We start from the raw sequence: 27,221 nt of genomic DNA, 5'->3' as shown, positions 1-27,221 counted from the left end.
GTTCTTCATCAGTCTTTTTGAATTGGTCCATCAAGCATTGTGACTGGGCTTTTATATGTTCTTTTGTTTGTTTTAATCTTTGGCGGTTTAATTGCTTCTTCGCCTTTTGGCTAAGATCAAGTGTAATCTTTGGAAGTTTATATAAAATGGTTTCTTGCTCTCATGCGAACCCACACCTCCTTCATACAAAGCCTGTAGTCTTACTGTGGTGAGTTCTTTCTTTCTGTCCTGATCCAGGTTTGAAGTTGCAGTGTTGCATCTGTTCTCTCATTTCCTGGAAATCTTTCTGTGCTTTTGGAGCCTGTTCTGGGTGCTGTGCACATAATACTTGATCTTTTCTCTTTAATATACATAACACTTTGGGATTATTTTGTGATAAATTGATTTTTCTCTCTCTAATCTTGTGTCAGCTTGAAGGCATAGGCTCTTTACATTATCAAGTACCTATAATACACTTAATCCCTGTTTTATGTAGCAGTGGGTCCTATATAAGTATTTGACTGTGATTGACAAGAATGGATGGTGATGCAGACACTAGTAAAACTAAACAGATCATTCTGGAGTGCCTCATGTTATCAGAAGTCTCTCTTAGGTCCTCATGAAAACTAAAGATTAGTTTTAAATTGTTACATGAAGATTCATTTTTTAATTTCTGTTGTTATTCCATTATACTTTAATTGAAAGAACTGGGGATATTTCATTAATGTTATTCTATTTGATGTAGTAGTATTCACTTAGAAACAAACTTCATTCCAAACATTTAGTTATCATTATTTGATACTTGGAATTAAACTTCCTAAAACAGTATTTTTAAAGGTGATCAAACTGCAGGTATTAATTTATTAAGGTTAACATAAAATATAGTCATACCTGACAGATATTGCAGGTTCGGTTCCAGAACACTGCAATAAAGTGAATAGTATAACAAAGTAAGTCAAATGAATTTTTTTCCCCACTACATATAAAAGTTACATGTATTAAGTGTGCAATGGCATTATGTCTAAAAAAAACAATGTACTTACCTTACTTTAAAAATACTTTACTGGGGCGCCTGGGTGGCGCAGTCAGTTAAGCGTTCGACTTCAGCCAGGTCACGATCTCACGGTCCGTGAGTTCGAGCCCCGCGTCAGGCTCTGGGCTGATGGCTCAGAGCCTGGAGCCTGTTTCCGATTCTGTGTCTCCCTCTCTCTCTGCCCCTCCCCTGTTCATGCTCTGTCTCTCTCTGTCCCAAAAATAAATAAACGTTGAAAAAAAAATTAAAAAAAAAAATACTTTATTGCTGAGGGGCCTGGCTGGCTTAGTCAGGTAAGCATATGACTCTTAGTTTTGGCTCAGGTCTTGATCTTGCGGTTGCATGAGTTCAGGCCGCGCATCAGGCTCTGTGCTGGTGACCTGGAGCCTGCCTGGGATTCTCTCTCTCTCCCTCTCTCTACCCCTTCCCCACTCACACAGTCTCTCTCTCAAATAAAATAAAATAAAACTTAAAAAAAATTTTATTGCTAAGAAATGCTAACTATCATCTGAGCTTTCAGCGAGTTGTAATCTTTGCTGGTGGAGGGGCTTGCTTCCATGCTGATGGCCGCTGACCGATCAGGGCGGTGACTGCTGGTGGTCAGGGTGGCTGCAGCACTTTCTTAAAATAAGACAACAATGAAGTTTGCCACATTGATTGACTCTTCCTTTCATGAATTGTTTCCCTATAGCATGTGATGCTGTTTGCTAGCATTTTATCCACAATAGAACTTCTTTCAAAATTGGAGTCCCTTCTCTCAAACCCTGCTGCTGCTTTATCAGTTAAGTTTGTGTCACATTCTAAATCCTTTATTGGTCATTTCAACAATCTTCACAGCACTTTCTCCAGTAATAAATTCCATCTCAAGAAATCGCATTCTTTGCTCATCCATGAGAAGTAATTCCTCATCTGTTGAAGTTTCATCATGGGACCGCAGCAATTTAGTCACATCTTCAGGCTCCACCTCTATTTCTAGTTCTCTCCCTATTCCCACCATATCTGTAGCTACTTCCTCCCCTGAAGTCTTGAACCTCTCAGAGTCATCCTTGAGAGTTGGAACCAACTTTTTCCAAACATTTGTTAATGTTGATATTTTGACTTTTTTCCATGCATCATGGATGTTCTTAATGGCATCTAGAATGGTGAATCCTTTCCAGAGGTTTTTAATTTACTTTGTTCAGATTCATCGGAGGAATGACTGTCTATGGCAGCTATAGCCTTCTGCAGTGTATTTCTTAAAAAAGAAGACTTGAAAGTCAAAACTACTCCTTGATCCATGGGCCACATAATGGATGTCGTGTTAGCAGGTATGAAAACAACATTAATCTCCTACATCTCCATCAGAGTTCTTGGGTGACCAGGTGTGTTACCAATGAGCAGTAATATTTTGAAAGGAATCCTTTATTCTGTGCAGTAGGTCTCAAAAGTGGGCTTAAAATATTCAGCAAACCGTGTTGTAAACAGATGTGCTACTGTCACCCAGACTTTCTTTCATTTATAGAGCACAGGCAGAGTAGATTTAACCGAGTTCTTAAGGGCTCTAGGATTAGGGGAATGGTAAATGAGCACAGACTTCAGCTTAAAGTCACCAGCTGCATTTGCCCCCAGCAAGAGAGTCATCCTGTTCTTTGAAGCTTTGAACCCAGGCACTGACTTCTCCTCCCTAGCTACAGAAGTCCCAGATGGCATCTTCTTTCAGTAGAAGGCTGTTTGGTCTACATTGAATGTGTAGCCACCTTCATGAATTATCTTAGCTGGATCTCCTGGGTAACTTGCTGCAGCTTCTGTATCAACACTTGCTGCTTCCTCTTGCACTTTCATGTGATGGAGATGGCTTCTTTCCTTAAGCCTCATGAACCAACCTCTGCTACCTTCAAGCTCTTGCTGCAGCTTCCTCACCTCTCTCAGCCTTCACAGGAATGAGGAGAGTTAGGGCCTTGCTCTGGATTAGGCTCTGGCTTAGAGGGAATGTTGTGGCTTTTTTTGACCTTCTGTCCAGACCACTCACACTTTCTCCACATCAGCAATGAGGCTGTTTCACTTTCTTAATCATTTGTGTGTTCATCAGAGTAGCAGTTGTAATTTCTTTCAAGAACTCTTTCTTTGCACTCACGACTTGGCTGTCTGGCACAAGGGGCTGAGTTTTCAGCTTGTTTTTGGCTTTTGACACACCTTCCTCATGAAACTTAATCATTTCTAGCTTTTGATTTAAAATGAGGGATGTGCAACCCTTCCTTTCACTTGAACACTTAGATGACATTGTAGGGTTTATTCATTGGCCTAATTTCAGTAATGTATGTCAGAAAGATAGGGAGGTCTGAGGAGAGGAGAGAGATGGGGGAACAGCCAGTTGGTGGGACCATCAGAACATACAAAATATTTAATTTCGCTGTCTCATATGGGTACAGTTTGTGGCACCCCAAAGCAATTACAGTAGTAACATCAAAGATCACTGCTCACAGATCACCATAACAAATATAATAATACTAATGAAAAAGTTTCAAGTATCTGAAAATTAGCCAAAATGTGACATAATAAATATCTGAAGTGAGCAAATGCTGTGGGAAGAATGGTGCTCATAGACTTGCTAACATACAGTTGCCACACACCTTCAGTATGTAAAAAATGCACTGTCTGCAAAGTACAATAAAATGAGGTGTGCCTGTGCTTCAGGTTGGGTGGCTTAAACAAATGAAATTTGTTTTGTCACACTTGTGGAGGCTGGAAGGCCAAAATCAAGGTGTTAGCTGGTTTGATTTCTTCTGAGGTGTCTTTGGCTTGTAGGTGGCCATCTTCCTGTGCCTTCACGTGGTCTTTGCTGTGCATACTCATGATATCAGTGTATCTACATTTCCTTTTCTCATCAGGACACCGAGCAGATTGGATTAGGGCCCACCTTAACAAGCTCATTTTAACTTAATCATCTCTTTGAAGACCCAGGTTCTATTCTTAGGTACTGGATTCTAGGACTACAATTAATTTGAATATGAATTTGGAGGAGGTGACACAATTCAGCCTGTGACACTCCAGAGGAACCTCTTCTAACCCTTCATTATCACTATCAATACAGCACTTAACATTTTGTGAAATATTCTGAACCAGAAAACTTCGCACCATCATTTCTCTATAAAACATGTTCATTGTAAAGGTGGTGTGTATACGTTAGAGAAAATGTGTGAAAAAAACACACAGAAACCTCACTGTCACCCCGTTCTCTAAGTGCAGGCACTGTGAGCCTGTTGGTGTTACCCTGCTTCCCTCACTGCCTGAGCGGAGATGCCCTTCCAAGAGTTTAGATATTTAGGTTGCTTTTATGTTTTCTTTTATTACACTGCTGTAAAGATGAACCATAAATCTTTGTACACAATTTATTTTGTTTCCTTGGGATAAATTCTTTTAAGTAAATATAACACTTTTTTTCTAGCGGCAAAATGCATTTAAATCCCACCTAGAGGACAATAAGGCTACATCTATTCCTACCTTCGTCTAAAAATAGGCAAACTACCTTCTGTTCTCTTCACCTGTTCTCCCTCACGCTGGACTGATTATCTGGAAACCATTATTATTTGTGGGGAAGGGGAAAAGGTCTGGAGAGAATGTGTACCCTCTGGGAACAGGAGCAACTGTAATTCCCGAGGTAACAGAGTCCCAGCCTGTGCTGTGGAAATGTGGAAGAGACACCATTGTTAGCCTTTCCCTGTTTTTGGATTATTCTTAATGCAGGTAGTCTTTTTGCTGGCAACTAACTTGCTGAATGTTTAAATAAATATGTGATTTGGTTACTTAAAATACTAATTATTTTCTTCTGAAATTAATTGCCATGACTTTTGAAAATACAGCAAAATTCTTATGTTGATACTTCTGAAAGTAATAGAAGTAACAAAAAAGAATATAATTATATTTGAAATGTTTTATGATTGTGTTTTCAATTCTTAAAAGTATTTCTCAATTTTCTTTATAGATAATATATTTGCAATAAAATCTTGGGCGAAAAGAAAATTTGGTTTGGAAGAAAATAAAATTGATAAAAATTTTGGAATTCCAGAAGACTTTGACTACATAGACTGAAATGTTCGATGTTGGGAAAGGATCTGTGTACTTGTGAATATGTGATTTTTAAAAATATTATCCAACTAAATGTACTGAATTGCCATTTACCTATAACTGTGTTGTGTTGGTCATTTTGTTAATTTTAAATAAAGTATAATGTGGAGATGTTTTTCACTCTTTTTGATCTATCAAAAGCACAATTATAACCATATTCCCAAGTGGTCATCAAAGTAGGTTTGTGCAAACAAAATCATCCACTTAAGTTGGGTTTACAGATGATTTTTTAGAGATCAAATACATCATGACTTGACAACATTTTTTAATTTCATTCAAATATTAAATATTGACAACTAAGGGTACCTTTGAAGGTTCTACCACCGACATACATGGACACATTAATGCTTGGAAATAACCTTTAAAACTGCGTGGTTTACTATTTTTCATTACTTGGTGGAAAATGCATGTGATTGATTTTCAGTGTGAGTCTCAGTATACTGCATCATATTTGCAAATTTCCTATGGAATAAAATGCAGAATGTTGGTATATTCAAGTTTAGAGTTAGGTAGTAATTCCTCAGTCCTGAAAACTACTTTCTTTTGACTTTTTGATGTCCTTTTACTGTAAAGAACAAACACCTGGCCCTTTGTCCTGATTAATGCACTTTTTAATTGGATGATATAGTAGTATTAGTATGGCACACATCACCAACTGGCATTCAGGGATTTTTGTTTTTCAACTACCTAAAAAAGAGTAAATTAAAAATAATGTCTGTCCTTTGTATATAATTTTTTTCCAATTCCCCTTGGGTATTTAAAGTATTTGTAGCACTCCAAGAAAAACTTACAGAAAAAAACAAAACTAATGTGTGCAATGCACTTTACACACATGCCTTAATTTTTTTTCATACTAATTTTGATGTTCTTTGAAGTAACTCGAATGAGATACTCCATATATCTGAAATGACCCAAATAGCATCCGAACCATTTGTTGGTGAATCTGGCCTTTGTATTGCATAGAGTTACTCTGGGCCTTCTTAATTACTTCCTGGAGGTGGGCGGGAGCAAATTGGTCTATCTTTGTTCTCAAGGCTACTTTTATGTTGCCTTTAGGCAAAAGCTCTTTTCACAGAAGAAAGTATTTGATGTAAGAGACAAAGGACAAAAAATAAAAATAACCCATCATAAGTCTTTCCCCAAAACACTAATTGTGGAAATTCCAAAATTTCTCACCGTTTGCTATTTATTAGAAAATATAATTCTTTGTTTAAAGAGAAGGGATGTATGTTCAAAAAGGACGGCATTTCTAGTGATCCCTAAAAGATTTTATTTTATAAATATTTAGGCACCTTTTTGGAGGCACTTTAAAAATTGAAGTATATCTGTGTCTCCCTCTCTCTCTGCCCCTCCCCCGTTCATGCTCTGTCTCTCTCTGTCCCAAAAATAAATAAACGTTGAAAAAAAAAAAAATTAAAAAAAAAAAAATTGAAGTATAATTAACGTACATTATATTAGTCTCAGGTGTATAATATAATGATTGGACATTTGTGTACTTTGCAAAATGATCACCATAGTATATCTAGTTACCATCTGTCACCATATAAAATTACACAATTTTTTTTCTTGTGATGAGAACTTTTAAGATTTACTCTTAGCAACTTTCACATTTGCAATACATTATTGACTATAGTCACCATGCTGTACATTACATCTCTCTGACTTATTTTCTAAATGTTTGTTTATTTTGAGAGGGAGTGCAAGTGGGGAAGGGGCAGCAAGAGAGGGAGGGTGAGAGAAAGAGAATCCCAAGTAGGCTCTATGCTGTCAGTGTGGAACCAGATGTGGGGCTGGAACCCACGAACCATGACCTCAGCGGAAACCGAGTCAGCCTCTTGAACGACTGAGCCACCCCAGTGCTCTATTTATTTTTATAACTGGAAGTTTGTACCCCTTGATCCTCCTCTCACATTTCACCACCCACACACACACTCCCCTCTGGCAACCACCAATGTATTCTCTTTATGAGTTTAGTTTTGTTCTGTTTGCTTGTTTTATTTTTTAGATTCCACATATAAGTGAAATCATGTGGTATTTGTCTTTCTGTCTGACTTATTTCACTTTAGCATAATACCCTCTAGGTCCATCTATATTGTTGCAAATGGCAAGATTTCATTCTTTGAGCAGTATTCTGTTGTGTGTGTGCATGTGTTTGCACGTGCATGTACCACATCTTTTTTTTTTTTTTTTTAATTTTTTTAATGTTTCTTTATTTTTAGAAAGAGAGGGAGGCACAGAATCTGAAGCAAGCTTCAGGCTCTGAGTGTCAGCACAGAGCCCAATGTAGGGCTTGAACTCACGAACCATGTGATCATGATCTGAGCCTGTCAGACTCTTAACTGACAGCCATCCAGGTGCCCCTCCCACGTCTTCTTTGTCTATTCATCTGTGGATGGATTTAGGTTATTTCCATGTCTTCGCTATTATACGTAATGCTGCAAAAAACCTAGGGATACATGTCAAGTTAGTGTTTTCCTTTTCTTTGGATAATTGCCCAAAAGTGGAAATGTTGGATCATATGTTAGTTCTATTTTTAACTTTTTTAAGAACCTCCATACTGTCTTCCATAGTGGTTGCACAAATTTACACTTCTACCAACAGTATGTGAAGCTTCGTTTTTTCCACCTTCTTAGCAACACTCGTTATTTCTTGTTCTTTTGATAATAGCAAATCTGACAGGTGTGAGGTGATATCTCATTGTGATTAGTGATGTTGAGCATTTGCTCACCTGTCGTTGGTCATCTGCATGTCTTCTTTGGAGAAATGTATATTCAGATCCTCTTCATTTTCTAATTGGATTATTTTTATTTTTTGTTGGTATTGAGCTGTACGAGTTCTTTGTATTTTGGATATTAACTCCTATTAGATATATGATTGACAAATGTCTTCTCCCATTCAGTAGGTTGCCTTTTAACTTCGTTGACAGTTTGTTTCACTGTACAGAAGCTTTTTAGTCTGATATAGTCCCATTGTTTTTTGTTTTTGTTGCCTTTGGAGCAACAATTGCCTTTGGAATTGTATCCAAACAAAATATCCCCAAGAGCAGTGCCACAGAGCTTACTGCCTATGTTTTTTTGTAGGAGTTTTATAGTTTCTGGTCTTGTGTTCAAGTATTTAATCCATTTTGAGTTAATTTTTGTGTATGGTGTAAGATGGTGGTCCAGTTTCATTTTTTTGCATGTGGCTGTCCAGTTTTCCCACCACCATTTATTAAAGAGACTACCCTTACCCCCATTGTATATTCTTGCCTCCTTTGTCATAAACCGAGCATATATGTTTGGGTTTCTTTCTGGGCTCTCTATTCTGTTGCATTGATTTTTGTGCCTATTCTTATGCCAATACCATACTGTTTTGATTAGTATAGTTTGAAATTGGGAAATATCATACCTTCAGCTTTGTTCTTTCTCAAGATTGCTTTGCCTATTTGGGCTTTTTCTGTTAGTTTGTTGTTCGATTATAAAGACATAAAAGGTTTTTGTTTATTATGTACCCTGCAACTTTACTGAATTTGTTTACTGTAATAGTTTTTTGGTGGAGTTTTTAGGGCTTTCTGTACATAAAATCATGTCCACAAATAGTGATAGTTTTACTTCTTCCTTTCTAAATTTGAGTGCCTCTTATTTCTTTTTCCTGCCTAATTGCTCTGGTCAGGACTTCCAATACTGTATTGAATAAAAGTAGTGAGAGTGGGCATCCTTGTTTTGCTCTTGATCTTATGGGAAAAACTTTCAGCTTTTTTGCTGTTGAGTATGGTGTTAGCTATGGACTTATCACATATGGCCTTTATTATGATGAGTTATGTTCTGTTTATATCCACTTTGTCAAGAGTTTGTATCATAAATAGATATTGAATTTTGTCAAATGCTTTTTCTGCATCTGTTGAAATGAGCATATAATTTTTGGTTTTCATTTTGTTAATGTGGTATGTCACACTGATTTGCAAATGTGAAACCATTCTTTTTATCCCTGGAATAAATCTCACTTGGTCATGGTGTATGATCTTTTTCTTCTTCTTCTTCTTCTTTTTAATTATTATTTTTACTTTTAGAGAAAGAGAGACTGAGCAGGGGAGAGGAGCAGAGGGAGGGAGGGAGGGAGGGAGAGAGAGAGAGAGAGAGAGAATATCTTAAGCAGGCTCCACACTTGATCCTGGGATAATGACCTGAGCCAAAATCAAGAGTTGGACACTCAACTGATTGAACCACCCAGGCACCCTAGTGTATGATCTTTTTAATGGGTTGTTGAACTCACTTTCCTGTATTTTGTTGAGTATTTTGCATCTAGGTCCATCAAGGGTATTGGCCTGTAGTGTGTGTGTGTGTGTGTGTGTGTGTGTGTGTGTGTGTGTGTGTGTCCTTGTCTGGTTTTGTTACGCTGGTTTCATAAAATGAGTTTAGGAAACTCATTTTTGTTTGTTCTTTGAAAGAGTCTGAGAAGGATATGTCTCAAATCTTTGAATGTTTGGTAGAATTCACTGGTGAAGATGTCTGGTCCTAGACTTTTGTTTATTGGGGGGTTTTTATTACTGATTCTATGTTCTTACTAGTTATCAGTCTGTTCAGATTTTTTATTTCTTCCTGATTCCGTCTTTGAAGATTGTATGTTTTTAGAAATTTATCCATTTCTTCTAAGTTGTCCACTTGGTTGGTGTATAATTGTTTATAATAGTCTCTTATATGATCCATTGTATTTCTGTGGCATCAGTAGTAATTTCTCCTTTTTCATTTCTTATTTATTTGAGCCCTCTCTTATTTCTTTAAAGAGTTTTTTTTTTAAGTACTCTCTACACCCAATGTGGGACTCGAATTTACAATCTCAAGATCAAGAGTCGCATGCTCTACTGACTGAGCCCACCAGGTGACCTGACCCTCTCTAATTTTTTGATGAGTCTAGTGAAGGGTTTGTCAATTTTATCTTTTCAAAGAACCAGTTCTTGGTTTCATTGATCTTTTCTATTGTCTTTTCTAGTCTCTGTTTCATTTATTTTTGCTCTGATCTATATTATTTCCTTCAGCTAACTTTGGACTATATTCTTTTTCTAATTCCTGTAGGTGTAAAGGTAGGTGTTTTATTTGAGATTGTTCCTGTTTCTATAGGTAGGTCTGTATGCTATAAACTTCCCTGCTGGAGCTACTACTGCTGCATCCCATAGATTTTAGTATGTTGTGTTTCCTTTTTTATTTGTTTCCATGTATTTTTTAATTTCTTCTTTGATTTCTTTGTTGTCCCATTGGCTGTTCAGTAGCATGTTTAATCTCCATATATTTTTTATTTTTCCAGTTTTCTTCTTGTAATTGATTTCTAGGTTTAAATCATGGTCAGAAAAGATGCTTGCTATGATTTCATTCTTTTTAAACTCATTGAGACTTGTTTTGTAGCCTAGTATATGATGTATCCTGGACAGCGCTTCATGGCACTTGAGAAAAATGAGTATTCTGCTCAGCAAGTCTTTTTTTTTTTTTTTTCCTTTTTCTGTCTTTATTTTTGTTTTTCAGTCTATTTTATGGTGTTAGCACAAGAAGGATTGAGATGGGATCTGTACATGAGCCAACCAGAGACTGCTGACCTCCAAGCCAGTAGTGTGCTTTTAAATGTTTATAACAAACTGACTCTTTGGGAAATGGGATTGGGAGTGATTTATATTATTTGCCTATTTGTGTGGTATAAATACTCCCAGTACAGTCAATTTCAGATTACCAACATGATGACAACGCATAGTTTGGGGAAAATTCTCGATAGCACACCATTACATAGTATTTCTACCATGTAAATATAATGTAAATAATGTCAAGAGTACAGATAAGGGTATGGGGTGCCTGGGTGGCTCAGTCGGTTAAGTGTCTGACTTGGACTCTGGTTACAATCTCATGGTTTGTGGGTTCAAGCCCCGCATCGGGCTCTGTGCTGACAGCTCAGAGCCTGGAACCTGCTTTGGATTCTGTCTCCCTCTCTCTTTGCCCCTCCCTCATTCACACTCTGTCTCTATCTCTCAAATATAAATAAACATTAAAAAAGAAAAAGAATACAGATAAGGGTAAAATGGAAAATAATTAGGGAGTGATAAGTTTTTAACTTCAATATCATTGTTTTTAATATGTTATGATTCATCATAGTTTATGTAATTTAACCTTTAGTGATAGCTGTGTTTAACAGGTCCTCACTGTTACTTAGCAATCTAGCACACCCCTGTCCTTAATTTTTACAAGCTACTTTTAAGTTTGTTCTTCCCTGAAATTAGAGATACTAATTAAGAAGCATAGGGACATTGGTTCAGCCAAGCTCTAGGAAATCCTTAGTCCTGGGTTGGTTTGGTTATTGATGTAAAAAGACTGAGTACAACCGGGGTAGAACTAGAGTCAAATTAGTAGTGATCCAGGATCAAATTTGATTTGGTAAATAATGCTATGACTGATACTCCCAATATCTTTTCAATGAATTGTGAAGTTTAAAAGGTATTTGAGAGGGGCACCTGGGTGGCTCAGTGGGTTAAGCATCCGACTTCGGCTCAGGTCATGATCTCGCAGTTTGTGAGTTCCAGTCCCAAGTCGGGCTCTGTCCTGACAGCTCAGAGCCTGCAGCCTGCTTTGGATTCTCTGTCAGATTCTTCTGCCCCTCTCCTGCTCATGCTCTTTCTCTGTCTCAAAAATAAATAAAACATTAAAAAAAAATTTTTTTTTTTTACATAAAAGGTATTTGAGAGCTGATATCCATCTTCTCAATCTTCACATGTAGTTATTTTTTAAGTCTCACTATCCTATTTTCAAAGAATTCTAGGAAAGAGATTTTATAGTCTCCTAACAAGTTTCACAGTTGTTCAGGGTCAGATCATATCACTGATGTCCCTTCTGAAGTTGGTTCAGTACCAAAGTGATCTGTAAGGATGAATTGGCTATGACTTTTCCTCTGATGTTTGCCACATCATTAGTCTAATAGGATTATAAAGTTCCTGGCCTATCTGAGAAAGAGACGCTATTATCCAACTTTATCAAACATGCTTCTTTTTAAGGGATTAAAAAGGAAATGAGTACAGCTGCCAGCCAGCCAAGAAGAACCACCCTTATAGTGCTTGAACAGAAAAGTCTAAATTGTAAACCTGATAATACTGTTTTTGAGAACATGATTGGAGTAAAATAGGGAACATTTTTCAAGCAATATGGCTTCATTTGTAAGAGCAGTTAAAATGTAACAGATGGTAGGAATGTATCTTAAAATCATGCATACACTCCTTTTCAGGATGTGTGCTTCCTGAATATTTTCCGTATACCAGGAGGAAAATGTATTGCATTATAAAATGTCCCACTGCAGTGAATTTTAAACATATTATACTTATGTCAGCTTAATTTAATAAATTATTTGTGAGAGATAGAAGTCAGATAACATGGCTGTCTTTGGAAGTATTTGTTGAATCTCAAAGCTAATGATCTCTAGTAACCAAGATGGGCAAGCTACCACCCCAAGAGCCAAATCCAAGGCCTGGTTTTTACAACCCTTGAGCTAAGGATGTTCTTTTACAATTTTAATGATGTAAAAATGGACATGAATATGCAATAGAGGGTGTTTATGGTCTAGAAAGCCTAAAATTATTTACTGTCAGAACCTTTACAGAACAGTTAGATCCAAAAGTTCAAAAACGGACAGCCTTTGGGCTACATATGATCTGCAAGGTGGATTTTATTTTAAATATATATATTTTTAATGTTTATTTATTTTTGAGAGAGAGATGGAGAGACAGAGCATAAGGCGGGGTGGGGAGGGGCAGAAAGAGAGGGAGACAGAATCTAAAGCAGGCTCCAGGCTCTGAGCTGTCAGCACAGAGCCTGATGCCGGACTCGAACTCATGAGCCATGAGATCATGACCTGAGCCGAAGCCAGCTGCTTAACCGACTGAGCCACCCAGGTGCCCCAAGGTGGATTTTATTTTGCCTAAACTGCATTTTTTTTAATTAGTTGCTAACATGTTCACATGTAAAATGTCACATGCAAATTGAGATTTTCAGTTTATTTTGGAAACTAGATGATTTAGCAATCCTAAATCCTCATTCCACATGGTAGAGAATCAGCTAGAGGTGAGTAGGACTGGCTCAATTGTAGTAAGTTCTTTTCTTAGAGGAATGCCAGCAGATAGCTTTCTTCTCTAAGTTAGTTTTATTTCGTGTTGATAAACTGACCTAAGATCAAATTTTAGTTTCAACTTTTCACATTCCAGAACAAAAAATCCTGGTGCTATTTTTTTAAATTAGCTTGTATTAAATTTATAAATTAACATTGGGAGATTTAATATCTTGATAATGATGAAGCATCCTATTCAAGAACCAAGAACAAGAGATATGTTTCCATTTGTTCAAGGGTACCTTTGTGTTTTTTTTTTTTTTTTTTTTTTTTTTTTTCAAAGTTTTTATTTATTTTTGGGACAGAGAGAGACAGAGCATGAACGGGGGAGGGGCAGAGAGAGAGGGAGACACAGAATCGGAAACAGGCTCCAGGCTCTGAGCCATCAGCCCAGAGCCCGACGCGGGGCTCGAACTCACGGACCGCGAGATCGTGACCTGGCTGAAGTCGGACGCTTAACCGACTGCGCCACCCAGGCGCCCCTACCTTTGTGTTTTTCCAACAATGGCATCATTTCCTTCACATAGATTTTTCACGTCTCTTAAGTGTATTCTTTTTTTTTTTCCAGGTACAGTTTTTTTTTTTTTTTTTTTTGATTTTCTTAATTGTAATAGAGTTAACATACAATGTTATATTAGTTTTAGGTGTACAATTCGACAATTCGACAATTCTGTACATTACTCAGTGCTCACTATGATAAATGCAGTCATCATCTGTCACCATGCAACATTATTACAATATTATTAAATTTATTCCCTATGCTATACTTTTCATCTCCATGACTTATTTTATAATTGGAAGTTTGTACCTCTTAATCCTTTTCACCTGTTTTGTCCATGCCCCCTACCCACCTCCCATCTGGCAACCACCAGTTTATTGTCTGTATTTAAGAGTCTATTTTTTTGTTCATATGTTTTGTTTCTTAAATTCCACATGTAAGTGAAATCATAATGGTGTTTATTTTTTTCTAACTTATTTCACTTAGAATAATACCCTCTAGGTCTATCCATGCTGTTGCAAATGGCAAGATTTCATTTGTTTTTATGGCTGAGTAATATTTTATTGTGTATATATACCACATCTTTATCCATTTATCCATCAGTGGACACTTGGGTTGCTTCCATATTTGGGCCATTACAAATAATGCTGCAATAAACATAGAGCTGCATATATCTTTTCAAATTAGTGTTTTGCTCTTTTGGGGTAGATACCCAGTAATGGAATTCCCGGACCATGTGTGTTTTTTGTTTGTTTGTTTGTTTGTTTTAGTTTTATTTATTTAAGTAATCTCTACACCCAACATGGGGCTTGAACTCACGACCCTGAGATCAAGAGTTGTATGCTTTTCTGACTGAGCCAGCCAGGTGCTCCTGATATTTCTATTTTTTATTTTTTGAGGAGGCTTCATACTGTTTTCCACAGTGGTTGCACCAATCTACATTCCCACCAAAAGTGCAAACTGGAGTCCCTTTTCTCCACATCTTTGCCAACACTTGTTATCTCTTGTCTTTGATATTAGCCATTTGGACTGGTGTGGGGTGATATTTCATTGTGGTTTTGGTTTGCATTTCCCCTGATGATTAGTGATGTTGGGCATCTTTTCATGTGTCTGTTGGCCATCTGTATATCCTTTTTAGAAAAATGTTCAGATCCTCTGCCCATTTTTTTAATTGGAGTGTTTGGGGTTTTTTTTGGTGTTGAGTTCTGTAAGTTCTTTATATATTTTGGATATATCATTTGCAAATATAATCTCCCATTCAGTAGGTTGCTTTTTTGTTTTGTTGATGGTTTCCTTTGACACACAAAAGCTTTGTATTTTGGTGAATTCCCAATAGTTTATTTTTGCTTTTATTTCCCTTGCTTAAGGAGACATATCCATAAATATGTGGCTAAGGTCAATGTTCAAGAGATTACTGCCTATGTTTTATTTTAGGAGTTTTATGGTTTCAGGTCTGACATTTAGGCCTTTAATCCATTTGGGGTTTTGGGGGAGTATGGTGTAAAAAAAGTGGTTCAGTTTCATTCCTTTGATTGTAGCTGTTTATTTTTCTTTATACCAGTTATTAATGAGACTGTCTTTTTCCCATTGTATAATCTTGCCTCCTTTGTCATAGATTAATGGACTATTTCTGAGTTCCCTGTCCTGTTCCATTTATTTAGGTGTTTATATTTTTGTGTCAGTACCATACTGGTTTGATTATCATAGCTTTGTGGTATTATCTTGAAATCTGAGATTGTGATCCCTCCAGCTTTGTTTTTTCTCAAGATTGCTTTGGCTATTCAAGTTCTTTTGTGGTTCCATACATATTTTAGGATTATTTGTTCTAGTTTTATGAAAAATACTCTTGGTATTCTGATAGGGATTGCATAGCATCTTTAGATTGCTTTGGGTAGTATGGACATTTTAACAATATTAGTTCTCCCAATCAATGAACATGGTATGTTTTTCCATTTGTCTGTATCACCTTCAGTTTCTTTCATCGGTGTTTTCATAGTATAGGTCTTTCATCTCCTTGATGAAATTTATTCCTAGGTATTTTATTCTTATTGGTATAGTTATAAATGGGATTATTTTCTTAATTTCTTTTTTTTGCTACTTCATTATTAGTGAATAGAAACACAACGGATTTCTGTGTATTAATTTAGTATCCTACAATTTTATTGAATTCATTTACCCTAATAGGTTTGGGTTTTTTTTTTGTTTTTGTTTTTTTTTTTTTTTTGGTGTAATCTTTAGTGTTTTCTATATGTAGTATCATGTCATCTGCAAATAGTGACAATTTTACTTTGTCTTTTCCAATTTGGATAACTTTTATTTATTTATTTTTTTCTTGTCTGATTGCTGCAGCTAGGACTTCAAATACATGTTGAATAAAATTGGTAACAGTGGACATCCTTGTCTAGTTCCTGATTTTAAAAGAAAAGCTTTTATTTTTCACCATTGAGTGTGATGTTAGTTGTGAGTTTTTCCTACATGGGCTTTATTATGTTGAGATATGTTCCTTCTAAAACCACTTTGTTCAGAGTTTTTATCTTGAATGGATGTTTTATTTTGTCAAATGCTTTTTCTGCATCTCTTGAGATGGTCAAATGGTTTTTATCCCTTCTCTTGTTAATGTACTGTATCACATTGATTGATTTGAGAATGTTGAACCCCCTTGCATCCCTGAAACAAATCCCATCTGATCTTGGTGAATGATCCTTTTAATGTATTATTGAATTTGGTTTGCTAATTAGCTAATTACTAATAGTTTGTTGAACATTTTTGTATCTGTGTTCATCAGGGATATTGGCCTGCAGTTTTGGTTTAGTTTGATTTGGTTTTGGCTTTGTATTGTCTTTGTCTGGCTTTGGTATCAGGGTAATTCTGGCCTTGTAGAATAAATTTGGAAGTGTTCCTTCCTCTTCTATTTTTTTTTTTTTTTTTTTAGTAGTTTGAGAAGAGTAGGTATTCTTTAAATGTTTGGTAGAATTTGCCCGTGAAGACATGTGGCCCTGGACTTTTGTTTGTTGGGAGTTTTTTATTACCAATTCAATTTGTTGCTAGTAATCCGTCTGTTCAAATTTTTTATTGTGATTCATTTTTGGAAGATTGTGTGTTTGTAGGAATTTATCCATTTCTTCTAAGTTGTCCAATTTGTTGGCATGTAATTGTTTATAATATTCTCTTATAATTCTTTGTATTTGGTGTCAGTTGTTATTTCTCCTCCTTCTTTTCTGATTATGTTTATTTGAGTCCTCTCTCTTTTTTTCTTGATGAGTCTGGCTTATCAATTTTGTTTAAGCTTTTAAAGAAGTAGTTTCATTGATTCTTTTTTTTTTTTTAGTTTTAAGTTTCATGTATTTCTGCTCCAATCTTTATTTCCTTTATTCTACTAACTTTGGACTTTGTTCTTTTTCTAAGTTCCTTTAGATGTAAGGTTGGCTTTCTCAAGATTTTTCTTGTTTCTTGAAGTAGGTCTGTGTTGCTATAAACTTCCATTTTACTTTATTTTCTTTCTTTATCTTAGATCAAGCAAACGGGAGAGAGGGGGAAACAGACAGAGAGAGAATGAGAATCTTAAGCAGGCTCTATGCGCAGCACAGAACCCAACATGGGTCTCTATCCTGTGGCCCTGGGATCATGACCTGAGCCAAAATCAAGAGTTGGACACTCAACCAACTGAGCCACCCAGACATCTCTTTAGACTTCCCCTTTAGAGCTGTTCTTGTTGTATCCCAAAGATTTTGTACTGTTGTGTTTTTGTTTTTATTTGTCTCCGTGTATTTTTTTTATTGTCTCTTTGATTTATTTGTTGACCCATTGGTTGTCTTGTCTGTAGCATGTTGTTTAGCTTCCATGTATTTGTGTTTTTTTCTAGTTTTTTTTCTTGCAATTGTTTTTAGTTTTATATCGTTGTGGTCAGAAAAGATGCTTGATACGATTTCAGTCTTATTAAATTTATTGAGACTTGTTTTGTGGCCTAACATGTGATCTGTCCTGGAGATTATTTCATGTGCATTTGAAAAGAATGTGTATTTTGCTGTTTTGGGGTGGAATGTTCTGTATATATTTGTTGGGTTCATGTGATCTAATGTGGCATTCAAAGCCATTGTCTGTTGATTTTCTATCTAGATAATCTATCTGTTGATATAAGTTGGATGTTAAAGTTACCCACTGTTATTGTAATACTGTCAATTTCTCCCTTTATATCTGTTAATAATTTACTTTGTGTATTTAGGTGCTGCTGTGTTGGGTGCATAGATATTTACAATTGTTATATCCTCTTGTTGGATTGACCCCTTTATCATTATGTCATATGATGCCCTTCTTTGTCACTTTCTACAGTGTTTCTTTTATTTATTTATTTTTTTAATGTATATATTTTTAAATGTTTATTTATTTTTGAAAGAGAGAGAGAGCTCAAGCAGGGGAGGGGCAGAGAGAGAGGGAGACACAGAATCCGAAGTAGGCTCCAGGCTCCGAGCTGTCAGCACAGAGCCTGACGCGGGGCTTGAACTCATGAGCTGTGAGATCATGACCTGAGCCGAAGTCGGACACTCAACCAACTGAGCCATCCAGGTGCCCCTACAGTGTTTCTTTTAAAGTCTATTTTGTCTGGGGCGCCAGGGTGGTTCAGTCGGTTGAGGGTTCGACTGCAGCTCAGGTCATGATCTCTCAGTCTGTGAGTTCAAGCCCCGCGTCGGGCTCTATGCTGACAGCTCAGAGCCTGGAGCCTGCTTTGGATTCTGTGTCTCCTTCTCTCTCTGCCCCTACCCCACTCATTCTCTCTCTCTCTCTCTCTCTCTCTCAAAAATAAATAAACATTAAAAAAAAATTTTTTTTAAATAAAGTCTATTTTGTCTGATAAAAGTACTGCTACCCTGGATTTTTTTTTAAACTTTCATTTGCATGAAATGTCTTTTTCCATCCTTTTCATTTTCAGGCTGTACCTACATTTAGATCTGAAGTGAGTCTCTTGTAGGCAGGATATGGAAGGGTCTTGTTTTTTTGATCCATTTAGTTACCCTGTGTCTTTTGATTGGAGCATTTAGTTCATTTACATTTAAGTAATAGGCATGTACTCGATGTCATTTTTTTCATTGTTTTCTGGTTGTAGTTTTTCTGTTCCTTCTCTTGCTCTTTCTCTGTGGTGTGATGGCTTTCTTCAGTGTTATGCTTAGATTCTTTTTTCTTTATTTTGTGTATATGTGTTATAGGTTTTTGATTTGTAGTTACTGTTAGGTTCATAGATAACATCTGCTATATATAGCAGTCTGTATTAAGTTGATGGTCACTTAAGTGCAAATACATTCTGAAAGCCCTAAATTTTTACTCTCCTACACATTTTATATATACGATATCACAGTTCACATATTTTTATTTTGTGTATACCTTGACAAATTTTTGTAGATATGATTTATTTTTGTACTTTTTTTTAAACTTCCATACTGGCTTTATAAGTAATTAATCTACTACCTTTACTAGATTTTTTTGCTTTTTACTGAAATTTTTACCTTTCATAATTTTCTTCTAGTTACAGACTTTTCTTTTCACTTAAAGAATTCCCCTTAACATTTCTTATAAGGCTGGTTTAGCGGTGATGAACTCCTTTAACTTTTGCCTGTCTGTAAAACTATCTCTCCTTCAATTCTGTATGATAAACTTTCTAGGTAGAGTATACATGGTTGTAGATTTTTTCTTGTCAGCACTTTGAATATATCATGCCACTCCTTTCCGGCCTAAAATTTTTGCTGAGAAATCAGTTGATAGCCTTATGGGGTTTCCCTTGTATGTAACTTTTTTCTTTTCTTTTCTTTTCTTTTCTTTTCTTTTCTTTTCTTTTTTTTTTTTTTTTTTTTTTGCTGCTTTTAAGATACTTTCTTTATCATTACTTTTTGCCACTTTAATTATTATATGTCTTGTTGTGGGCCTCCTTGAATTCAACTTGTTAGGGGCTCTCTGTGCTTCCTGAATCTAAGTGTCTGTTTCCTTCCCCACATTATGGGAGTTTTCAGCTAGTATTTCTTCAGATAAGTTTTCTTCCCCCTTCTCTTCTTCGTCTGGGATCTGTATCATGCAAATGTTATTATGCTTGATGATGTTTCAGAGTTCTCTTAACCTGTTCTCATTTTTTATTACTCTTTCTTCTTTTTGCTCTTCAGCTTGGTTGCTTTCCATTACCCTGTCTTCCAGGTCACTGATCTGTTCTGTATCCTCTAATCTGCTGTTGACTCCCTCTAGTGTATTTTTCATTTCAGTTATTGTATTCTTCAGCTCTTACTAGTTTTTTTAAAATATTTTCTATCTCTTTGTTGAAGTTCTTAAGTGTATTCTCAAATATTTTATCCTTTCTGTTACCATTGTAAATAGAGTCTTCTCTTCCATCTTATTTTCTAACTGGTTATTATTTATGTATCTGAAGGCCTTGATTTTGCATATTACAGTTGATCCTTGAATAACATGGAGGTTAGGGATGCCTATCGCCCATAGAGTCAAAAATCCACATGTAACTTTGACTCCCCAAAACAACCACTAATAGCCTCCTGTTGCCTGGAAAACTTACCAATAAATAATGTAAACAGTTGATTAATGCGTTTTATATGCCATATGTATTTACTGCATTCTTTCAATAAAGTAAGCTACAGAAAAAGAAAATGTTACCAAGAATATCATAAGGAAGAAAAATTGCATTTATAGTACTGTAATGTTTATCAAAAAACATCCATGTATAAGAGGACCCATGCAGATCAAACCCATGTTGTCAAGGGTCAACTGTAATTTTACATCCTGCTGTCTTGCTTTCTTTTTTGAATTTGTTTATAATTAATTCTCTGAAGTTTTCCAGGTATCCTATCATACCATCTTCAAATAGACATAGTTTTGATTCTTCTTTCCTAATTCTTATGCATCTACTTGTTTTATCTAATTGCATTGGCTAATTATAAAACTGTGGTGGACATCGAGAGCATCTTTTTTTGTTTCTGATGTTACTAGGGATGCTGTTTGTATTTCTGCATTAATTAAAATGCTGGATTCTTAGAATATATAATGTTAAGTATTCATCTAGTCCTATTTTCTCAAATATTTGTATAAGGAAAGGTTGTTGAATTTGTCAAAGGCCTTTCCCCCATCTATGGATGTAAGCATGTAATGTTTCTCTTTTAGGTTATTTATAAGGTGAATAATATTAATATATTTTCTAATGCTCAAGCATTCATACATTCCTGGCATAAAACATACTTGGTTATGGTGAATTATTTTCTTAATGTGATGTTAGTCTATTTTCTAGCATTTTATTTAGAATTTTTGCATAAATATTTATGTGATACTGATCTATAATTTTTTCTTTATGTGCTATCTTTACAGATTTGGGTATAAATGTTTACTTGCTTCTTAAAAAATATGTGGAAGTTTTCCTTCATTCTGTTTGCTCTGAAACAATTTAGGTAACATTGGGACCCTCTGGTCTCTAAAGATAGTCAAGTATAATTATAAACAAGAATAAAGACAAAAATTAGATCATTCTGTACATGTAGATCAACACTATTTTGTTTTTCATTTAAAAGTTTGTGAAGTTTGTTTTGTTCAAAAAGTTTCTTTCACTTGCTATGTAGTATTTTTTATAAAGCTATACTAAAATGGATGGATATTTGGTCTATTTTCAGTTTCAAGCTCTTTCAGACAATATTTTCAAAGAACATTTCCAAACATATCTATTTGCCCATTTGTGGGAGTTTTAAGGATGAATTCCTTGACAAAAAAAAAAAAAAAAAAAAAAAAGAAAGAAAGAAAGAAACAGAAAGAAAGAAAGAAAGAGAAAGAAAAAGAAAGAAAAGAGTCCCTATTCATGAAGAACTGATCCCTTAAAAAGAGAGAAATATAAGGCAAAGCTGAATTTTCTAGAAAGAGGAATGGTAATGGTTTTGAGGACTTTTTGAACTGCTTTTTCCATGGGGTTTTAGAAGTGAACTCCACGTAATTTTTTAAAAACAGATCTGTATAAAATGAGCTGGGAATCTATTATCAAAAACAGATTTGTTAAAAACACTGCCTTTTAGCTGGAACCTATTAATAAAAAAGATAATTTGTAATTACTGTTCACATGTCTTTAGGTTAGAGATTGGCTTTTAAAAGTTAAAGCCTAAATGCTTTGTAAACAACCTTCTAAAATGTAACTTACCAATTTGGAGACTGGATTTGATACAGACAGGGTGAGTTATTTTGCAAGCCTCAACTTGGAAGGCATCATGTTTCTCATAACATTTTGAAAAGTAACTATGGGAACTTTTTACACATTTAAATTGAACAGATGTGTAGTTTTTTTCTGTCCAGTTGTGGTTGTTACCGTGTTTAAGTAAATGTACTTCTTGCTTATATGTGTTTCCTGTGTTATGTGCGCTCTGGGGACCTACACCTGACTGAGTTTAACTTGCTTAGCAAGTTTCCGTCCGAGCAGATTTGGTTTGATTCTTAGGTCACCTGGAACAAGTATTTTTGCATTTAAGTACCCTAATAAAATCGGTTTGTATCTACAGGGATTGAAATGGCCTGTTTGCTTGTTTGTTTGAACAGATAAAAACATTCTTTAGTAATAACGATTCCCTTAAGGGATCCAGAAAGATAACTTCTTTTTTGGAACAGTGTCAGCATTTGGCGTAGCACAGCCTCAGGGAATAAAGTACCTGGATATCAAAATTATTTTGCATAACCGTAACTGAAAGTGTCTAAGAGATTGCTTATTAACTTTTCTTATATGCGAACAGAATAGAAGCAGTGACAGCCATGTTATATTGCAATGTTATAATAAGATCGTTTGAAAAGTAAGGTGGTAATGTTAGAAACAAATATGTTTTGAAGGGTCGGATGGCCTTCTCTGCACTGAACAAAGGCTCCTTGACAGCATGTTGATTTTTCATTTCTATAGGCCCAAAGAACCTCACATAGAATTTGACACAAAAGAATTGCAACATCACAATCTCCTGCCCCCAGTGGACTCTGAGCATTGCTTATCAATGCTTTTACTTGCAGTTATAATTGGCCTTATTCCAGGAGGCAGCTGTTACTTTTAGTCAGCCTTTCCAATCAGTCCCTACAAGTATTTCTCACATTTGCCACCCAGGCCCTCTGCTCAGCCTTACGTTCATTCCTCAATTTTCTCTATTAAAAAAAAATTTTTTTTTAATTAAATTTGAGTCCTTCAGGCATAATTTCAACTCTCTAACCATCCTACCTCCAGTTATTTTCACACCCATACTTCCTGTTTAGGCCAACCTCTCTGCTGTTCCCCATGATCCAACTTCTTTCTGGTTGTTCAGAGACCTTCCTTTATGTTTCCTCTTCCCCTCCCCCTTAATCTCTTCCCTCTTTTTCTCCACTGCCTGATCTTTCCTAACACATCTCCCAGTGTTTCATCAAATGGTATTACCAGAGGGAATAAAGTACCATTCTGTCTCCTTACATTCTGATACCCTAGGGGTTAGCTAAGGTGTTTAAGCCATTCCTTGAACATGTTTTTCACATTCATTCAACATATCTATTCTCCACTCGATAACTCATTTGAACACTTATTTTAAAAATCTCTTATTTGCCCGGTATTATATTACATAGTGATGATATAAGGATAAATGAGTTCTATAGTCTTTGCCTCAGAGATTTCTAATCAAGTGAGTGAAGTAAACACATTAAACAGGTAATTAGAAAACTGTGAAGAAAGCCAAGGAGAGGAGCGTACGGGGTGTTATGGTAACCCTAAAAAGGAGCACCCACCTCACCAGCCTAAAGCCACACTTTTGGGATTTAGATCCATACATATAAAGTTGACTCTGGGTTAGTCCACCTCTGGATATCACTGTCCCTTTTCTGGATCCCAATTCTTGGTATTTGTTTAATAAATCCACCCTAGGAAACACCATTATACTTTAATAAGTAAACATAATAATTTTAAATAGTAAGAATACATCTGTGTATGTAAATATATGTAATTGCTATTCAAAGTTTACAGGTCATATGCTACCTTTTAACATAGGGGAAACAATATATATTTATAATTGCTTGTATATGCACGAAAATATCTGAAGGGATTCATAGGAAATTTATGGTTACTTCTGTGAGAGGTAGAGATTTTTCCTCTGTTCCTGTTTATGAATTTTACTTATGAACTATATACTACTTGTTCAAAAAGTTAAATTGTAATAAGTGTTATGCTAAGTGAAATAAGTCATACAGAGAAAGACAGATACCATATGTTTTCACTCTTATGTGGATCCTGAGAAACTTAACAGAAACCCATGGGGGAGGGGAAGGGAAAAAAAAGAGGTTAGAGAGGGAGGGAGCCAAAGCATAAGAGACACTTAAAAACTGAGAACAAACTGAGGGTTGATGAGGGGTGGGAAGGAGGAGAGAGTGGGTGATGGGTATTGGGGAGGGCACCTTTTGGGATGAGCACTGGGTGTTGTACGGAAACCAATTTGACAATAAATTTCATATATTGAAAAAAAAAGAAAATGATAATGAAAGAAATATTAAATACATTGCAAAGGAAAAAAAAACTGAGAACAAACTGCGGGTTGATGGGGGGTGGGAGGGAGGGGAGGGTGGATGATGGGTATTGAGGAGGGCACCTTTTGGGATGAGCACTGGGTGTTGTATGGAAACCAATTTGACAATAAATTTCATATTTAAAAAAAAAAAAGAAATCCTAGAAGTCTCTGCACCGACTGACACCAGCTTTTCTAATCTTATTTTCCACTTCTCTGTAACAGAAAGCAAATTGAGTTCGTTTTGTCTCGATCATCAGTATGCAAACTTGGCTCATCTGAGCCCTTCATCAGGCATGCCCTCTGTCTAAACCCATTGCTTCAAGGTCCAGCATCCTTTGGGAGACTTCCAGCTCACAGTGACCTCTCAAAAGTCTCTTTATAATGAGTTAAAGTATGTCAGTTCCTGTGGCATTGGCCTTCTTTTGCTCTGGAAAGCTACTAAATGTTCATATTTGGATGTCTGCTTGTAGCCCCTAGATTTCCAGCACACGCCTCCTTACATTATCCACATAGGAAACACTTCATATTTTTTTAGTCCATTAGTTGGGTCCATTCATTGAGGGGGATAGTTACTGCCTTCATTAAACTAAACTGTTCAATGAAAAACTAATAAGCTGTTAGAAGTATTCCTTAGGTCCTTGGGCCACAGTATGGAATAGGGGATTTAGAGTCAGAGAAGCTTGGGTTCAAGTACTGGCTCTAACTGGATGAATTTAGGAAGTTGCTTAATATCCCCAAGCCTCTGAGCCCTCTTTCTTAAATGCAGATAAAATAATTGACCTCACAGATACTGAGTTTGTAGAATTACGCAAAATAATGTAGACACAGAAATCAACACTGTGCTGTAACACAGAGTACCTTAATAGAGGGTAGTTGTATCATCTTGAACATTTGGGACGTTCTTGCTAGGATAAAATAACATAACTCCTCAATTCAAATATAATGACAGAGGTCACTGTCACAGGTGCACTGCCTTCCCAGGCCCAGACTGCATCAGACCTCACTCCATCCTTGAAGTCCTGGCTGTTGCTGCTGGAGAAGCCTGCTTTGCCCTGCATTCCCTCTCAGCCCTCCCCGTCCATGCCACCACCACCTCCCAACCAGCCTGTACATTTAGGGCATCCTCCACTCTTTCCAGGACAAGGGAACATGAGTTACAGGAATCCCAAGTAGGAAGTCAGGAAACAATTTCTTATAAAAAAAACATTGTTATACATGGCGGTGAGGGTCTTTAGTGGAACTACTTATCGGCAGATGGGCTTCTTTGGCCATATCTGGAAATCTAAACCACACCATCTAAAATTGTTTCTATGGGAAACTATGTTCCAAGGGTCTAACAGCTGACTTAGAAATGGGCTATTGGAATGCAACTTGTTTGGGGACTGTCTGTAGGTCAACATTCCTAACTCCTTGTCAATGAAAAAGGAAATGACATTTATTCTGCTATTACTGAAACACACTGCACATGTTTTTATGATCGTTTCTTGAGGACACCAAGTGTCTTAAGTTATTTGAAATAGCAGCTACATAAACCCATCAAATTGAATTGATATTCTGGGTCTTCATTGTTAAGTCACTAACTCCAGCAACTCAAATATGCGTGTTGGGTGTCTTTTACACATTTTTAGGATTTAATATTTTTAAAGAAGGTAGAAAGAGCCTTTCCCTTTGCAGCACTCCCCTTGTGGTTATATAACTGCTGTGCTGAAGCAAGTACCCCTCCCCCTTTCCCTCTGGTGGCTTCTCTGCCCAAGTATGGTAACTGTTCCACAGCAGTCCTTGTAACCGAAGTGAGCAAGTTGAACCCTTATTAGGATCCAAGCTTAAAAGTTAAACAGCCCAAGGACTAAGATTAAGAATCTCCTGTGTGTAGAATCTGGTAGATAGTATATGGATCAACTAAATTGAATTTGGGATAAAGTCGTTCAGGGAGGAAGAGATAGGAGCATAAATGATCTGTGTGAGGTTGCTGTTCTAACAAAAAACCAATTACTTGCCCCGTTTTAAATTCATCTTGTCCTAAGTCCCAATGAAAGCATTTTCTCTCTCTTACGTTTCCATTTTTGTGTAATTACCACAAAGAGCATTAGGTGTGTCTTTTCTTGCCTTTTTCTTCTCTTTCTTCTATCCTTGTGTATGTAACTTTCAGGTACTCTTTGCTGTTATCCCAGGCTTACACTCAGTCCCTGAGTTACTCACCATCTCTTTTATTTTTGTGTCTCTAAGAGGGAGAAGAAAAAAAGCAGAACTAGGCAGAGTGTTAACTCTCTTTCCACCCCTGTAAGCAAGCCAGTTCTCCAGAAGGGTAAGCTATTGGCACTTAATATATCTCAAAAATTGTTATGAAGATACCCAGAGTGTTTGCCTTGTTCTAAGGGGTAGTTGTAACTTTTTGAGAATTGTGAAATTAAGCAAGCTGATTCTTTTTTTTCTACAAAATACATCCGTTGAACACCAGAGATCTCCAGTCACTTACGAAATGCCTCCTTTATACCATTCACTAAAATGAACGACAAGGTCCAAGTCCTGAAGATAATTAGTCTTGGTACAGAAATGGAAATAGGTGGAAATAGGTACATACCGGGTGCTATACTAAAGCTTTTCAGAGGGTGCTGGGGAGTCCAGGTGAAACAATAATTGTTCATGCGCATCTCAAAAGTCCTCAAAGAAAAACAGATGGTTAACTGGGAGCTGGTCTTAAAGATAAGGTGTTGTGGAGCAAGGCAGATGAACACAGCAAAGGCCAGAGATTCTGTGAGGTGGTGCTTATTATCACAAAATGTTATGTGTATTATAAAATACAGAAAAACAGTCACTTTAAAGGATGAGATAAATAGAAGTCCTAAGATTTTCTTCCCACAGTCCATCAGCCTGTCCAGTGCACTCTGTAGGTGCAGGACCATTTGGGAAATATCGTCATGACGTGTAGAGGGACCCGCAAGACTGGGAGAGGGGAGATGGGTGTGTTTCTTGT

General features: G+C 36.4%; 1 protein-coding gene across 2 annotated transcripts in view; it reads left to right on the top strand.

The window, feature by feature from the left end:
* MND1 (meiotic nuclear divisions 1) overlaps nucleotides 1–5,225 on the top strand; it is a 65,694-nt gene extending 60,469 nt beyond the window's left edge. For both annotated transcript variants that reach the window (XM_045465307.1, XM_045465315.1), the window contains exon 8: nucleotides 4,974–5,225. In XM_045465307.1, coding sequence (XP_045321263.1) covers nucleotides 4,974–5,080 — 107 coding nt within the window. In that variant the 3' untranslated portion in view covers nucleotides 5,081–5,225. The remainder of the gene's footprint in view (nucleotides 1–4,973) is intronic.
* The last annotated feature ends 21,996 nt before the right edge of the window (nucleotides 5,226–27,221 follow it).

Source organism: Leopardus geoffroyi, chromosome B1, assembly GCF_018350155.1.
Source record: "Leopardus geoffroyi isolate Oge1 chromosome B1, O.geoffroyi_Oge1_pat1.0, whole genome shotgun sequence".
Taxonomy (NCBI): Eukaryota; Metazoa; Chordata; class Mammalia; order Carnivora; family Felidae; genus Leopardus; species Leopardus geoffroyi.
The sequence above is the reverse complement of the archived record's forward strand: the minus strand, read 5'-3'. Positions and strand labels throughout refer to the sequence as shown.